This window comes from Giraffa tippelskirchi, chromosome 10 (genome assembly GCF_054371585.1).
Source record: "Giraffa tippelskirchi isolate mGirTip1 chromosome 10, T2T-mGirTip1v1.2.pri, whole genome shotgun sequence".
NCBI lineage: Eukaryota > Metazoa > Chordata > Mammalia > Artiodactyla > Giraffidae > Giraffa > Giraffa tippelskirchi.
Genome location: NC_137284.1, coordinates 119,884,529 through 119,899,804, shown reverse-complemented (window position 1 = coordinate 119,899,804; position 15,276 = coordinate 119,884,529). Strand labels below are relative to the sequence as shown.

The 15,276-nt window shown below is 48.6% G+C and overlaps 1 protein-coding gene across 23 annotated transcripts in view; it reads right to left on the bottom strand.

Annotated features, from left to right (window-relative positions):
* Positions 1–706: 706 nt before the first annotated feature.
* The window catches only part of TNS3 (tensin 3), a 220,368-nt gene continuing 205,798 nt past the window's right edge, over positions 707–15,276 (bottom strand). For 12 of the 23 annotated variants that reach the window (XM_081536793.1, XM_081536795.1, XM_081536807.1 and 9 more), the window contains 7 exons: positions 12,797–12,892; positions 12,010–12,087; positions 11,172–11,249; positions 7,253–7,421; positions 5,056–5,124; positions 4,929–4,955; positions 707–3,531 (listed from right to left, as the gene is read on the bottom strand). In XM_081536793.1, coding sequence (XP_081392919.1) covers positions 3,387–3,531; positions 4,929–4,955; positions 5,056–5,124; positions 7,253–7,421; positions 11,172–11,249; positions 12,010–12,087; positions 12,797–12,892 — 662 coding nt within the window. In that variant the 3' untranslated portion in view covers positions 707–3,386. Of the gene's footprint in view, positions 3,532–4,928; positions 4,956–5,024; positions 5,125–7,252; positions 7,422–11,171; positions 11,250–12,009; positions 12,088–12,796; positions 12,893–15,276 lie in introns of all 23 variants that reach the window. The other 11 variants (XM_081536800.1, XM_081536805.1, XM_081536806.1 and 8 more) reach the window with 2 other exon arrangements.

Genomic DNA, 15,276 nt, shown 5'->3' with positions numbered 1-15,276 from the left:
GCTGGGGGATGAGACCCACAAGCCCACAAGAGCCTGCAGGGCTGTGCTGGGACTGTCACCAGCATCTATTGAAAAAAAAAAAAAAGTGAACCCACCGGACTTTTGGGGCTTCTCTTGTGGGTCGTATAGTAAAGAATCTGCCTGCAACATGGGAGACCTGGGTTTGATCCTGGGGTTGGGAAGATCCCTTGGAGAAGGGAACAGCTACCCACTCCAGTATTCTGGCCTGGAGAAGTCCATGGACAGAGGAGCCTGGCAGGCTACAGTCAATGGGGTCACAAAGAGTCAGACATGACCAGACTTTTTATATTCAGGTTCAGCACCCACTCTGGTTTAACACCTGAGCAGTCCCATTACAGGCTGACTACACTAGGAGCTTTCTCCTACAGCTACTGGATTAGGGGCTTTATATCAACATCAAAAACGTAGCAGCACCTATGATCAATACCACATGTCATCATTAAATTCTTAAAATTTCTGAATACAATTTTCAAGTCTTTGGGCAGAAATCAAACTATATTCCTGAAGGAAAAATATACAATAAGTTTGTAAGTGAATCCACTCATTCATACACAGTCCCCTTCAAACTCCCAGAGAAACACACACACAGGCATATTCAGACATGCACACACACCCACCCACACTTGCACACACCCTGTGGGGCACTTGCATCTAACACCACAAATGCTTGCCTCACTGAGGCTTATCAAGTTTATACTTTTATTATACTCTGAATAGAGATGATATTTAAAGAGCAGAGAAAATGACTATACAAAGGATTTATAGAACATTCATTTACATACTGGATATATTCTTTACAATATAAGAAAAGTAAAAATATCCACTACTAGGTAAGGCAGAGAAGGAGACACAATGAGGTCTCTGATGCCGAGAATACACACGGAGACCCTTAAATGCGGTGTGACTTAACACATTTACAGGTTAACACTGGAGGAATACAGCATAGGTTAATGAGCAGGTTAACAGGCTCTGGCTATGAGGTTATGATGCTAGTGGGGCGCAGTCCTTGTGCACAATCCAGGACAGTACCCCTGTGCCCATGGGCACCCCAGATGCCTGGGGATGTTCCTTCCCTGCCTGCCCAGAGCCAGTGTTGGTGGTGGGGCTGCCCAAGGTCTGAGCACAAAGTTTATGGACTCGTCTTGTTCCATTTTATGCATATGTAACACACTGTTGTACCAGCTCCTCAGAAACCAGGAAACTCGATTCCTTTCATTCCTTACTCCAGAGGGAGCCGGTTGCTGGGAGGAAACTTCCTTGACCACTGAGAGTAAAAGGCTCTGCTGCCAGTCAGTTTAAAAACCAAATGTCATGGCTTGCATGATCTGGACGAGGACAGCCAGGGGCGGAAGAAGGTCCCTCTGTGACTGGAGCAGTTGATGCTACTAAGTCCGGAACCCCTCGTGAGTCCTTTTTTCCTCCATCAGAAGGATATACGGGACCTGGCTTGCAGTCTCTGGGTCAAACTTGTGGACCCAGCATCTCAGGAGGAGGCCCCTTTGGGGGCCAGCACAAACTTCTGCTCCTCTTCGCCGAGTTCTGCTGTGAATGAAAAACTGAAATGCTAGACGCCCCCACCCCAGCGACCAAGGTATCAGGCCTCTGGGAGACGCCGGCACGTTCTCCTTGGCCATGCCGCCATGCATCAGAGAAGAGGGTCCACAAGGACCAAGGCAAACATTTGGCACAGAAACGAGGCACTTGTGTTGGTGCATCAATAGGAGCTAAACAGTGGGCTCACCCACCTGCTTTCACACACACACACTCACACACACAAACAGTGCCCACTGGATTCAGTGGATCCCACCTCTGCTGTCACTTACTGTCTCTGCCCCACTTTAGAAACAAAGAATCCACAGAGCACATTTCCAAACACTAGCGTGATGTCTGTCGTGGTGATTCCTGGTGTTTGAAGAGCTGGTGCTTGATTTGGGAAGCGGAGGAGATGGACAGTCCTCTAGGGATGGAGAGGCGCGGCATGAACGTCTGGGGTGACGGGGAAGGAGAGAGGGACTTTATGATGATGTTGCCCAGCTCTGTCTCTTGCTCTGGGGAGCCTGCAGGACCACTGGCTTCTCCAAAACCTCTGACCACTGACAGATTCAGGTGGAGAGACCTCCACTTAGCAACATGCACATCGGCATAAACAGCATGCCTGATTTGGTGCCTAAGATGATGCAGAAGAGCTGGGAAACAGTGTAGAACACCTCCCCTTGCTCAGGTGCCAGAACACATGGATCCCAATGGGAGACAACAGGTGGGGCAGAGACAGATGAGCACTCCTGCAGGTCAACGGTTCTGGGGTGGTGATCTTTCCCAGGTCCCAAGACAGCTGAGGACAGCGATGCAGAGCAGGCCTGAGTCTCAAACTAATCATGTCCCATCCCTCAAGACCTTCCTCCCCAGAAAGGCTGTATCTGCAGCCAGGAAACCACACGTGAATGGTCAAGCATTCGAAAGGCTGCTTGTGGAAACCAAATATGGATGGTCAAGCGTTTGGAAGGCTGCTTGAGGCAAAGCCAGTTTTGGCAGCCGCCCTCAGGCAATGACGGCTGAGAGCATGGCCAAAAGAGTCCACACCGCACTCCTGCAGCATCTGACTGGGGGTAGACGCTTGTCTTAGAACCCTGACCTTGGCAGATGGCAGCATGTAGACACCAGTACACCATAACAATGGCAAACTGTTATCATAAATAACTTGGCAAAAGTAAAATATAAATTATATGGAAATGGGGGTTTCCTTCTATCTTCTCACTTTTCCCTCTCATGGCCCAGTGCACCATTCAGACCTAGTATGTGAGTGGAGGTGGGGAGCTGTCCCCACGCTTGGGCTCTGGCCTCACTGTGACCATGTGACCTTTCTTGTCCTCGCCGCCCATCACATCGTCCCCTCGCCCACGATGCCATAGTGCTCCAGGAGGGCCTGACCTGCACGAACCTTCAACCAACATGCATCCCCTTCTCAGGTTAATCAATATCTCCATTGTGGGAGGACAGAGGCCCTGGCATGTCCACTGGCCAGGAGCCCTCTGACATGGCAGTGACGAGGTACTCAGGGCCAGGGGGAGCGGGCTGAGCCCCCCTCCTTCCCATAAACACCAGAGTGTGAGGAACAGGGGTCCCCATGTCTCCTTGAATGGTTCTTTCCCGAGTGGGGACTGGATTGGCGCACCTGATGTCCAACTTCCTCTGCCCAGAAAGCACTGGGCTACAGAAATGCATCCATGAGCTGTGCCCCTCAACTGAGGCCACAGGCGGCAAGGTTGTTTGTTCTCATGTTTGAAAAGTCAGAGGATCCCCTTCCCTCTCGGTCCTGGACTACCAGGGTCACGTGGGCCCCTCTGGAGTCTCTGGGCTGTGAGGGCTCAGATCTTCTTAGGGGAGCCGATCATGACCTTTGACACGAAGTTGACGATGGCGCTGGCTGGCTGCTCGGGGTCATGCTCTGCAAACAGGTGGCACACGTTGTCCGTGGCACTGCCCTGCTTCCGGGCCACAAATCCAAAGACTCTACAACAGGAAAGGGGGGTCAGCATGCCAGCCGGAGGTCCCTCCCACAGGGTGCATGCCTCTGCTTCTTCCCTCACCGTCGTCGCCTGTTACCACCACCCCTCCAAAATCTCGGGGCCATATCCCCTGCCAGACACCTGCCTGCACACCTCCTCCACAGCAGCAGGGGGGATGCTGTGCCCAGACTTCGCAGGGGAGGAACCTGAGGAGCAGAGCTGGGGAGGGCCGGCCATGAGACTGAGACCTAAACTGAAGACTTGGGTCTAGCCTGGCTGGACCCCTCCAGACCCATCAGCTCCTGGACACCAGTCCTGAGTCTCTGGGGAGGACCCTTGCTCCATCCACCACAGGAGCTTCCTGTTCCCTCCTCACACCATCAGAGCAGACGGGTGCAGACAGGCACACAAACCTGCGGATGCCAGCACCCCAGCCTCGGTTCCTGAGGTTGCAGGGGGGACTCTGCCTAGATGCCCACACTCCCAGCCACTGGGGCTGGAGGATGGGGGGGCGCTAAAAACACACCAGGGGCTCCCTGCCTGGGCCACACATGTGCAGGAGAGGAAACTGTTTAAAAGAACAGCACAGTCTATTTTTTCTGAATAAGCTTTCGTGAGCCCCAAACAACATAATAACTACCATTATCCAAACCCAAATCCCTGGATTATCCCTTATCTAAGGTCCTTCTTCTCTTTCTCAGAGAAATGAAGGATGTTTTTATCTGACCTGAGTGGTTTCCACCCCACAGGAGGGACAGGCTGATGGCACTCAAGTGACCCTCCAGGGCAGCACAGCCCACATGTGGGGAGCACAGTTGGTCCTAAGAGCCAAAGCTGGGGTGGCCCGAGGGTACTGCCTCTTCTTGGGGGCTGGGGAGGCCTCCTAGCACTTTATCAGATGCTGAGACAAAGCTACAAACACAAAATTGGAACCCTAGGCGAGGGCTCCTACAGTGAGACATGTGCGGTCGTCAAATTTAGAAGACATGGAGATGCCACCTGTGGGGGTGTAGACACCTCTGGAGGATCTGAGGTTACACGGGCAGCAGGGCCGGGGGACAGCGGCGCTCCCTCTGGTCTGGGAAGCACTGACGCCTACTGCACCCACGCGGCCCTCCCTCCTAACACACCAACCCCCTCCTCAACTGCCGGAAACGCCATGCAATCTGCTTCATGCTATTTATACCCTATTTTATGGGTCAAATGGAAGTGTTGCTCATTCAGAGAAGAGCAAACAGAAAAGTTAACCCTCGGCGGGCCCTTTCTGCATAAAAAGAACACTTGCATTTTTGTTTAAAGCCAAACCCAAACCCATAAGCATTATTTGTCATCTTCCTCTTTGGAGATCTGCAGTGGAGTGAGTGTCAACGGAGAGAGGACAGAGGCAGGCTGGCAACGTACCTCGAGCAAGGGCCGTCTGTGACCCACCTTGCAAATCAGAACAAGAGAAGAGCCACGTTAATTTCTTTATTGACTTAAAAAGCCAAGGAAGCATACGCATCGCTTAGGAGGGATACGGGCATCTTACTTTCTGTCCTGTGGATCCAGCGCACAGAAGATCACACTGCTCACGGGGTAGTGTCTCCGGAAGAACAGCCTGCAGGGACACAGGGGAGCACAAGCCTGTCACTGGGGTCTTGCAGTGACAGTGCTGCCCTAGGAGGGCCCCCCACGAGGAGGTTTAGGCGGGGCAGAAGCCTATGTTATGCTTTTACTGGTCATCTGGAGAGAAGAGTAGAGCGTACATTTGTTAGAAATCAGCAGACATATGAAGCTGGGTGCTTGGGAAGGAGCAAGTCATGGGGTGAAGGCAAGCACCGTGAGGAGCAAAATGGAGAAACTGCATCAAACTGAGTGAGGCCTGGCCTTCCTGCCTTCATCCCAGGAAACCACCAACTGTCTACAGCCTGAGATAATTGCCTGTGAAAAGGGCTTCAGTCTAGTCTGCCGTTCTCCTGCAAGAGGAGCCCAGTCACGCCCATGAGGGATCTAATGGCCTGCTGTAAACTGTACGCATTAAATCCATTGGGAGGTGCTGCTAACGCCAGGCCAGTACAGCCACTGGGGGAACCATTAGAGGACCCCTCTGTACTGGTCCCAGCCCCTGTCACTCGTCCTTTGCTTCATGGCCAGCCCTCCCTGCTCCTCTGAGCTGGCCAGCCCTGTGTGCCCCACTCCAGCTGGACAAGTACCCCCTCCTCCTGAGGGAGGCGGTGTCCCCAGAGGCCAGCATAAAGGAAAGGCACGGGCAGAGCCATGCACCTTTCCATGGGGGATGCTGAGGACACAGCCCCCTTTATCCAGCATCAGCTGTACAGGCATGTTCTGTCTCTGGCAAAAAGAAAGATCCTGAGTGCTGTGGGCGCAGCCCATCCCCAGGGTTTTGTAAGCACACAGGGAAACTTGAGGTACACAAAGAGCACACCAGTAGCAGAAGAAAATAGAGGATGCGAAGGAAGGAGCCGTGCTGTCCCACCTGACCCTGTGTCCATGCTTCGGATGGGCCAGGCTGGCAGCTTGTGTCTATTTCATTCGAGTCACAAACATTCCGAGACAGTTACCTCGGTGCAGCTTGCAAAGTGAGGGAACTGAGTGTAAGGCGTGTGGGACCTGCTATGCGGACCACTCGGGTCAAGAGGGGAGTGAGGACCCCAATTTGAGCAGCAGAACCCACACCCCACCCCACACTCTCCACCTATTTCATCCTGAGAGCAGTGGTTCAGAGCCCCTCCCAAGCCCAGGACTAGCTCTGAAGCAGGGACCATGCTGGGAAGAGCTCCTCGGGCACTAGGGTGGGCGCTGCCCTTCCAGCTGGCGTGGGGACTGGTGGCGGCCTACCCCTCGAAGCTCCTGCCACCACTCTGCTTTTAGGGCAGCTGATCAGGCTCCCTCATTAACCACAGCAGGCTGTTTCCATAGCAAATAAAAAACTGTCTCTGAAATGCCTTTGATCCTGAGGTCAAAGGCTCTGCTTTTGACAGAGCATGTCTGCCGTTGTTCTGTCCAGGCACCTAACCCTGCTCTGTGCTCTTCCTGAGGCTCCACAAGTATCCCCTCTCCCTGAACCTCTGCTCACCTAGAACCCACTCAGTGACAGCTTGGAGGGAAGTCCCTAGAAACTGAAACAGCATCTGCCTGGATTTCAAATGTTGCTAACTAAGATACAGTACTGTACAGTATCTATATAATAGTTAATAATTATTAACATAAATCATTCTTTTATATTATATAGATTACATAATAATTAACATTAACTAAATACTGAAATAATATCTATCAACGTCACACTCTTACCTGAAACAGGATAACCAACTGTTAGAAGTAATGACACTAAAGCAAAGATGAGTAGAGTCTATCATAGTTACTGAGTGTTTTTGCAGAAATGACTTATAAGATTTTTGCATTTGCAGATTACACACACACTGTGTGTATATCAAAGAGATACTCAAAGATCTATGTATCTTTTTAAAAATTTTACTGATTCCTTAAAAAATCAGCATGTGGGCCAAATGTTAATAGTTTATATGTGTCTCTGAGGACATACTGAACATCAGGATAAAGCACAGACTGACCGGGTCATTGATTCGTTCCTGGACCGCAGAGCTCTGCCTGGGTGACCACCACACATCCAGGAGCCTGAGCAGAGCTGGTAGGAGGTCTAACCCCAGGTGAGGCCAGAAGCCTTGCCCACCCACCCCGGCAGCCTGGCCGCTGGGCACACTCACTTCCTCTGGTTGTCCGTCAGGGTGATGCCCTGGGCCGACACCTTGAAGTGCACGACTGTGGACAAGGGAGGCGGCTCCTGGACTAGGGTCATGCTCAGGGCCTTCTGGATGGCTTGGTGGCCCGTGAGGGACTCCATCTCCACGGAGTTCAGGTACCACACATTGCAGGCTGGAAGACATAGGAGGGAGCGGCATTAATGCGTCTGCCAGACACAAGGGCCCTGGGGCTTATGAATGATGTGCATAGATTCGTGGCCAGGTGTATCTGAGGCAAGCGCCCTTTATTTCTAATTCCAAAGGCGTGGAGAGTGAGTGACTCAGAGACACACACACCCAGCACTGGAGCCAAGGAGACTTCACCCACTGGTCAGGATGCGTTTCCACCTCTGCTGTGTTATTTATACCTGGCATCCCTGGGGGGGTGGGGGGACTGGAGGCACCTCCTCAGTCTCAGTGTGGGTCCAGGTGGGACGAGAACCCATCCACACCTGCAGTTTAGGAAACATCCCGAGAGGGGAGCGTGCCATCTGGACCATAAATATCCACCCTGCATGGAGTTCTAAAAGCACAGGCATCCAGAAAGAGCTGCTGAGAATGAGTGACTTGCAGTGACTCTGAATACAGTCTGCAGGCAAAGAGCTGGGACAGCCTGTCCCATCCCCATACTGTGGGGGGGCTGGGGGCCTGTCCATTGCCATCACCCCTTGGAGAGGCAAATAGCTGATTGTGAATAAGGCTTTGTAAACAGCCTGAAGGCTTTTTGAGCCTAGCTCCCTGCATAAGTTAGTGGGTTGTTGTGACCATGGGACATTCAGACTCTGCCTCAAGTTCAGTTGTGTAGGAGCCGTGACCTCGCCTGGCCACTCCCCAAGGATGTGTCCTCCCCAGGAACAGAGCCGCTCTCATTCCCCAGTCTGCCAGATGCAGCTCTGAGAGTGAGTAGGGGTATCTTCACTCCATCTCTAAAGGCCTCTAGATATTCACTAAACAGAAGCAAAAGTGCTTTCCTGTGACTGGAGCGATTAACCAGGCTGTGTCCCCACCCAGGCTGTCTTCCTTTGGGAGAGTCTCCCTGGAGGCCTGGCCACGAACTGGCTCTGGCTCCATCCCAACTTCTGAGATTGAGCAGCAGTCATACCTGTTGGCAGGTGTGCTGCCACATGACCACGAAGGTGGGTTAAGAAGAACAGAAATAAAGTACAGTGTCCCTGGGATCAAGATGCAGGGCACACCCACAAGAACCCTGTGGCTTGTCCACAGCCCTCTTAAGCTGGGGTCGCTAGGACTGTGTCTAATGCTGCAAAAATGGCCTGGCCTGAAACTAATAATCAATTACATCAAGGCTGCAGGATATAAGGTGAATATACAAGTTAATCACTTCCCTAAGAACAAGAGGAATTTGGAATTAAAAACACAATCCCTATTTATATTAGCACCCCCCAAAATGAAATAGGTAAAAGTCTAATAAAATATTGTATGTACAAGATCTATATGAGGAAAACTAAAAAACTCCCACTAATAAAATCAAAGAACTAAACTAAATATTCCACATTCATGAATAGGAAAACTCAATATATAATTAAGATGTCAGTTCTTCCCAACGTGATCTGTAGAGGCAATGAAATCCCCATCTAGATTCTAGCAACTTACTCTGTGGGTATGAACAAACCTACTCTAAAGTTTATCTGGAGAACAAAAGACCCAGGGAAGTCAACACAATATTGAAGGAGAAGAAACTAATGAGAGGACTGATACTATTAATACTTGACTTTAAGACTTGCTATAAAATGCCAGTAATCAAGACAGTGTGGTATTGGTGAAATAATAAGACAAAGAGATGAATGGAACAGAATAGAGTCCAGAAATAGACCCACATAAATATAGTCAGTTGATCTTTGACAAAGGAACAAAGGAGATACAATGTAGAAAAGACAAGTCTTTTTTCACAAATGGTGCCGGAACAACTGGACATCCACATGCAAAAACAGTCTAGACACAGACCTTAAACCCACCACAAAAATTAACTCAAAATAGAACAGACCTAAATGTAAAATGTAAACTATAAAACTCTTATAAGACAGGGGAAAATTGAGATGAGTTTGGTGATAACTTTCCAGATACAAAAGACATGATCCATGAAAAGACCTATTGATAAACTGGGCTTCATTCAAATAAAAAACTTTTGCTCTGAGAGACATTGTCAAGAGTATGAGAAGACAAGCTGCCTCCTAGAAGAAAGTATTTGCAAAAGACAAATCTCACAAAGAACTGTTACCAAAATATACAAAGAACTCTTAAAATTTAACAATAAGAAAACAAATAACCTTATTGAAAAATGGACAAACAACTTTAGCAGACACCTTACTAAAGAAGATATGCAGATGGCAGACAAGTACATGAAAGATGTTCCACGTCATATGTCATTGGGAAGACGCAAATTTAAATGACAATGAGATACCACTAACCACCTATTTTGAATGACCAAAATCCAGGACACTGACAACACCAACTGCTGGGAGGGTGTGGAGCAGGAGGAGTCTCATGCATTGCTGTGGGAATGCAAAATGGGTGCAGCCACTTGGGAAAACAGCTTGGTGGTTTCTCACAAAATAAACATACTCTTACCATAAGATCCAGCAACTGTGCTCCTTGATACTTATCCAAAGGAGTTGACAATTACGTCCACATGAAAACCTGCATGTGGATGTTTATAGCAGTTTTATTCACAATTACCAAAATATATAAGCATTCAAGATGTCCTTCCGTGGGTGAATGGACAAAGTGTGGTATATCCCGACAATGGAATATTATTCAGCACTAAAAGGAAACAGCTCTCAGGCCCTAAAAAGACATGGAGGAATCTTAAATGCATAATACTAAGTGAAAGAAGCCAATCTGAAGACTCCACATACAGTATGATTCTGATCATATGACATTCTGGAAAAGTGAAACCACAGAGACACTAAAAGGATTGGTTTGCCAGGATTTGGGAGGAGGGATGAGCAGGTGGAGCACAGAGGATGTTTAGGGCAGTGAAACTATTCTGTGTGATACTACAATGGTGGATACACGTCATTAAACATTTGTCCAAACCCATGGGCTTCCCAGGTGGCACTGCTGGTAAAGAACCCGCCTGCCAATGCAGACATAAGAGACTCAGTTTCAATCCCTGCGTCCAAAAGATCCCCTGGAGGAGGGCATGACAACCCACTCCAGTATTCTTGCCTGGTAAATCTCCACTGACAGAGGAGCCTGGTGGGCTAGAGTCCAAGGGGTCTCAAGGAGTAGGACACGAATGAAGCGACTTAGCATGCACGCATGGAATGTACACCAGGAGTGAACAGTAATGTAAAGTATGGACTCTGGGTAACAGAGATGGGTCAACGTAGGTTCATCAACTCTAACAAATGTCCCACCTGATGAAGGATGTTGTTAATTGAGAGAGGCTGTGCATGTGTGTGGGGACAGGGGGTATATGAGAAACCTCTGCAGCACCCTCTCAATTTTGCTATGAACCCAAAACTGTGCTAAAAAATAAAATCTATTAATAAGAAAACAGTGCCCCCAGTAGCTCGCTGCCTGGGGGTGGGAGACACCCTGGGTCAAACTGTGGACTCATTGATCACTTTACTATATATCCGCTGGAGGGGCACGTTACCCACGGTCTATCTGACCATTTCCCCAAATGAAACACAGGCTGTGATATTTATACCACTGAATTTGGTCTTGTTCAGCCTGTGGAGTCCTGGCCCTGCTGCCAGGACACTTGCCCCGCCACCCCCAGCCCAGCCTTGTGGTGGCTTCTATAGAAGGAAGCCTCCCCTGACACAGCAAGGAAAGGAACCCAGACTGCAGGCAAGAAAGGAATCCCATCTCTGCCCAGGAGCCAGTAGGAGAGTAAAACACATCGAGGACTGACCTGCCCCTTGCTTCAGCAGCTCGGCCGCAGAGTTGGCCGCTGTTTGCTGAGGATTTTCGGCTATTTCCTCCAACGGATCTGCAAGAAGAAGGAGCAAGAAAATGCGTGACAATGTGGATGCTCATTGACTGCATCCCGGAGGGTGACAGGCAGGCTCTGCAGAACTGGGCCTTCCTCCTGGCAACAAGAGCTGCACCCAGAGAAGCCATCATCACATTTCAAGCAAAATCTGGGATGGCACAGGCCAGAAAATTACCCTTGTCATCTATGAATTAATTTATATGAACAATTATATTTTGAAAGCTAAGTCACATCTGCCTATATTTTAAATTAATCATCTTTCTGGAACATAATGCAATTATGTGAACTTGAGATGGCCTAGGAAAGCAGGGATATGCCTGATCATATGCTGTGGGTGCTATTTTTAAAAATTCTTTTCCCATGGATAGTTTGAAACAAACACAAAGGTAAAGAGAATAGTTCACCTAGCACTTAAAGTCAACAATATCAACATTTTTCTGATTTTGTAGAATTATAAAAATGAAGTGTAAATGACCTTGCAGGTCTCTGAGTCCAAGCATTTTATACTTCTGAGCTACAGAATCTTTGCTCCACAGAAGCTTTTCACAAAGCCGTGATATAAAGATATGAGCGGAAGCTGTAGGGGCAGTGGGCCACCTCTTCTTACCTGACCTGACCTATTCAGGGTTTAGCCACAGACATGTGATGGAAAGGAAGTTTTGGTCTGATTTTTCTCACTGAATCTCTATGGATTCCAACACCTTGTACATGATCCCACACAGAGAGCCAGAGCAGCCCTGGGGCCCCGGCAGCATACCTCTATCCGGAATGAGCAGTTTGCAGGGCAAAGCCAAGGGCGTAATGGAATGCTGACACACCAAAGCCGTCAGGCTCCCTGTGAATGGATGAACAACAAACAGGAGTGAGCACAGCCCCAAATACTGCATTGCTCAGCCAATTCATCTACTGAAAGGAGACTGCTGTAAAGGATGACACCTTATATTTTTAGCAACCTACATACTCCGTAACTGTGGGAATTTGTACAAAGCTTCAATGAAGCAGCAAGTTCAGCAGACGGCGAAGGGGCAGGTAAGGGGAACTACAGATGATTCTCACCAAAGATACGCCGTTGCCAATTTACAAAGAACAAGTCACACCGTCTGCTGAATCTGAGACCGCTCCCACTGGTACCACCGAATCGTCTCTGTAAGGTGATGCTTTGGTTTGCTCAAGCTCTGCCTGTGAGTGCATGCCATCTTTTGGACACTGCAGGGTCAAAAAGTATCTCTTCTCACAGGGAATCTGTGCTTTCCTTGTGCCCAGTGGACTCCCAACCTTGCCTATACTTCTCTGTTCGCTTGCATGGACCATACCTAATGGAACCTGCATTTCCAATCCTAGCACGGTGTGTTTTATTTGCCTAGTTTTAAGAATGCTTTTAAGAACAATTTCATATCCAGTTTATTTTAGAAATGATAACTGAGGGATCTAAAAATGGGGATGAAAATAGATGCTCTGAGAGAAGCCCCAGCAGAGTGATGGACCAAGCAGAGGGAGCTCATGCTCATGGGTTCAGACACCATGTCAGGTGCTCAGCCACTTACCGAAATATGGTTCATTGGAGCACCCTTTCAACCTCACTCCTTTTGGGGTGCACTCAATCAAAAAATGCCGAACAAGTTCATTGGCCAAATCTCCAGCTGTGGGGAGAGATTTAAAAGAAAGAGAAGAGCATTTTTAAAAATGAGAGCATGGGAGGATGAGAGAGCACGAAGGAGAATCTGGCCTCTGCAACAGGTAGGCTGCCAATAACCACCCAGGAATAGCAGCTGGATTGCAGGACAGTGGCTGAGCACCGCCTGGATGGGCAGCTAGAACTCCCTCCAGTGACCATGACTGGAGGTGGAGGAATCCTTGGGAAAGAGCCTCAAACATTCTGCAGAATGCCCAGTTATAGGAATGAGCAGCTAAGAACTGAGAACATGGACCTCCAGCTCCTTCACCTCCTAAGAAGAGAGCTTAGAAGGACCCAAACACAGCATAATGTCCAAAAATGAATCACTGGAAAGAGCTGGAAGGATGTCAGTCTTCTGGGTAAGATTTAGCCAGGAGTCAGGTACCCAAGCCCCTCCTGAAAGCAAGCCCTCTAATCATATTGCTACTACACTGTGTTTGTGCCAGCCCATAAGCTCAAAAAGAAAGTGCATCCTGAAAAACCACAGAATGGCAAACTGTCTGGTGGTGGAAAAGTACAAATAACAAACAGAAGAAAAAGAAGTCACTGCTCTGTGCTAATGAATCCCGCAGACCTTCATGCTGTGCTGTGTCTCTGTCCTACCTCCTTCAGCACCCTCCCTGGGAATGTGTCTCCATGGGAACGGGTTTCCATGGGAATGTGTCTGCTGTAACTTCTAACATTTCTGATGGCTGGATCTGCTAGAGGCAGGTTTGGGCTCCACACGTGGCCCACAGCAGGTTCCCTAATAATGCTTATTGTAAACAACAGTGACAAATATCAACAACATCAGTGTCAGCATTTTGCAGGGGCAGTATAGCTGGTAGGAAAGGAAATGATCAGATTCCATAAAAGGCAGTACTGAGTAAAAATGGGGAAAAGAACATTTTGCCATTCAGCTGTGGGAGGAAAATGATCCACGGCTTCTAAACTGAAGGGAGACCCAGAGTGTGGTCTGGATGCCGGTGGTGAGAAGTGACTCAGTGGGAAACCAGCTGTGTAGGGGTTTGGAGAACAGTCCTCGCCACACGTCTGTCGCTGTTCTGTCTCCAGGGTGCCAGGGGTGGCTGGTGACTTGCTGGGCTTTTTCCTGGTTTAGCCAACTCTCCTCTTAGATCTGTCCTTACACTGTGAAATCCCAATGCCAGATCCAAGGGCTGGTTGAACACTTGGCAGCCCGATAAAATTTCACCAGGAGGATGCCAGCAACGCTGCATGTCTAGAAATCTGCTATTCTAAAATCCTCTATTTTGTTGCCTTCGCCTGAAGACTGAGTCAATATTGACCTTAGAGGCAGGATGCAAGCCTGGAGGTTAAGAATTATACACCACCATCTGTATTTCCAAAAAAGATAACACATGCAGGAAAAAAAAGTTTTGGCCTAGCTTTGAAAGCTCCAGCTGAATACCAAGGGGGCAGAATTTGTGCTCATTCTGGTCCACCCTCCCCTCACCAAGGTGAGCCCAGGTTCCCAGGAAGAGTCATGTGACCTGCTGACATTCCAGCCCACAACCTCCATTTAGGGGAAAAGAATCTTTTCCCTTTCCTTAGAGTTTGTGGCATAGTTGGTAAAAAGAAAAGGGAAAAAAAAAGGCACAGACGGCAGAATGAGATTAAAAAAAAAAAGGATAAACCAGAAGCCATATATTAGGGGACAGAGGAAGGGAGAGTCTATTGCTTTGTTGGGAACCGAGCTTGTCCCTGAGGGAGCAGTGAGAAAAGGCCTGTTGATATTATATTTGAATGGGTGGTTATCAGCATGAGCTCAGGAATTTTTTTAGATGGGTTTCCCAGGTGGCGTTAGTGGTGAAGGAACTGCCTGCTAATGCAGGAGATGTAAGAGACATGAGTTCTATCCTGGGTTGAGAAGATCCACTGGAGGAGGAAATGGCACCCATTCCAGTATTCTTGCCTGGAGAATTCCATGGATAGAGGAGTCTAGTGGGCTGCAGTCCACAGGGTTGCCAAGTCAGACACAACTGAGTGACTAACACTTTCCCTTTTCACATTCCCTAGCTCAAGTCCTAGAGAGAAGGAGTGATACTCTGATACCAAAGAGCAAATCTAGAGATTAGATTTTGGTTTCTAGATATTATTCCCCAATATAAAGAACCAATGACCTTTAGAGAAGTGGCCGGAGCAGGGGAATTACAAGGTAAGCCTAAAACACACTTGCTTTCAGAAAGCTGGAGCATTCACCGGCTAATGGAGGTATGTCAGAAGGACACAGGGTCACTGGAAGGGCCTTAACTAGTTAAATCCAGTGTCCTTGGAAACCAAAAAGCCATGGTGGTGATGGATTATGAAACACAGAAAAGGGCACGTAGGGGCTTCCCCACAAGGTTGTCA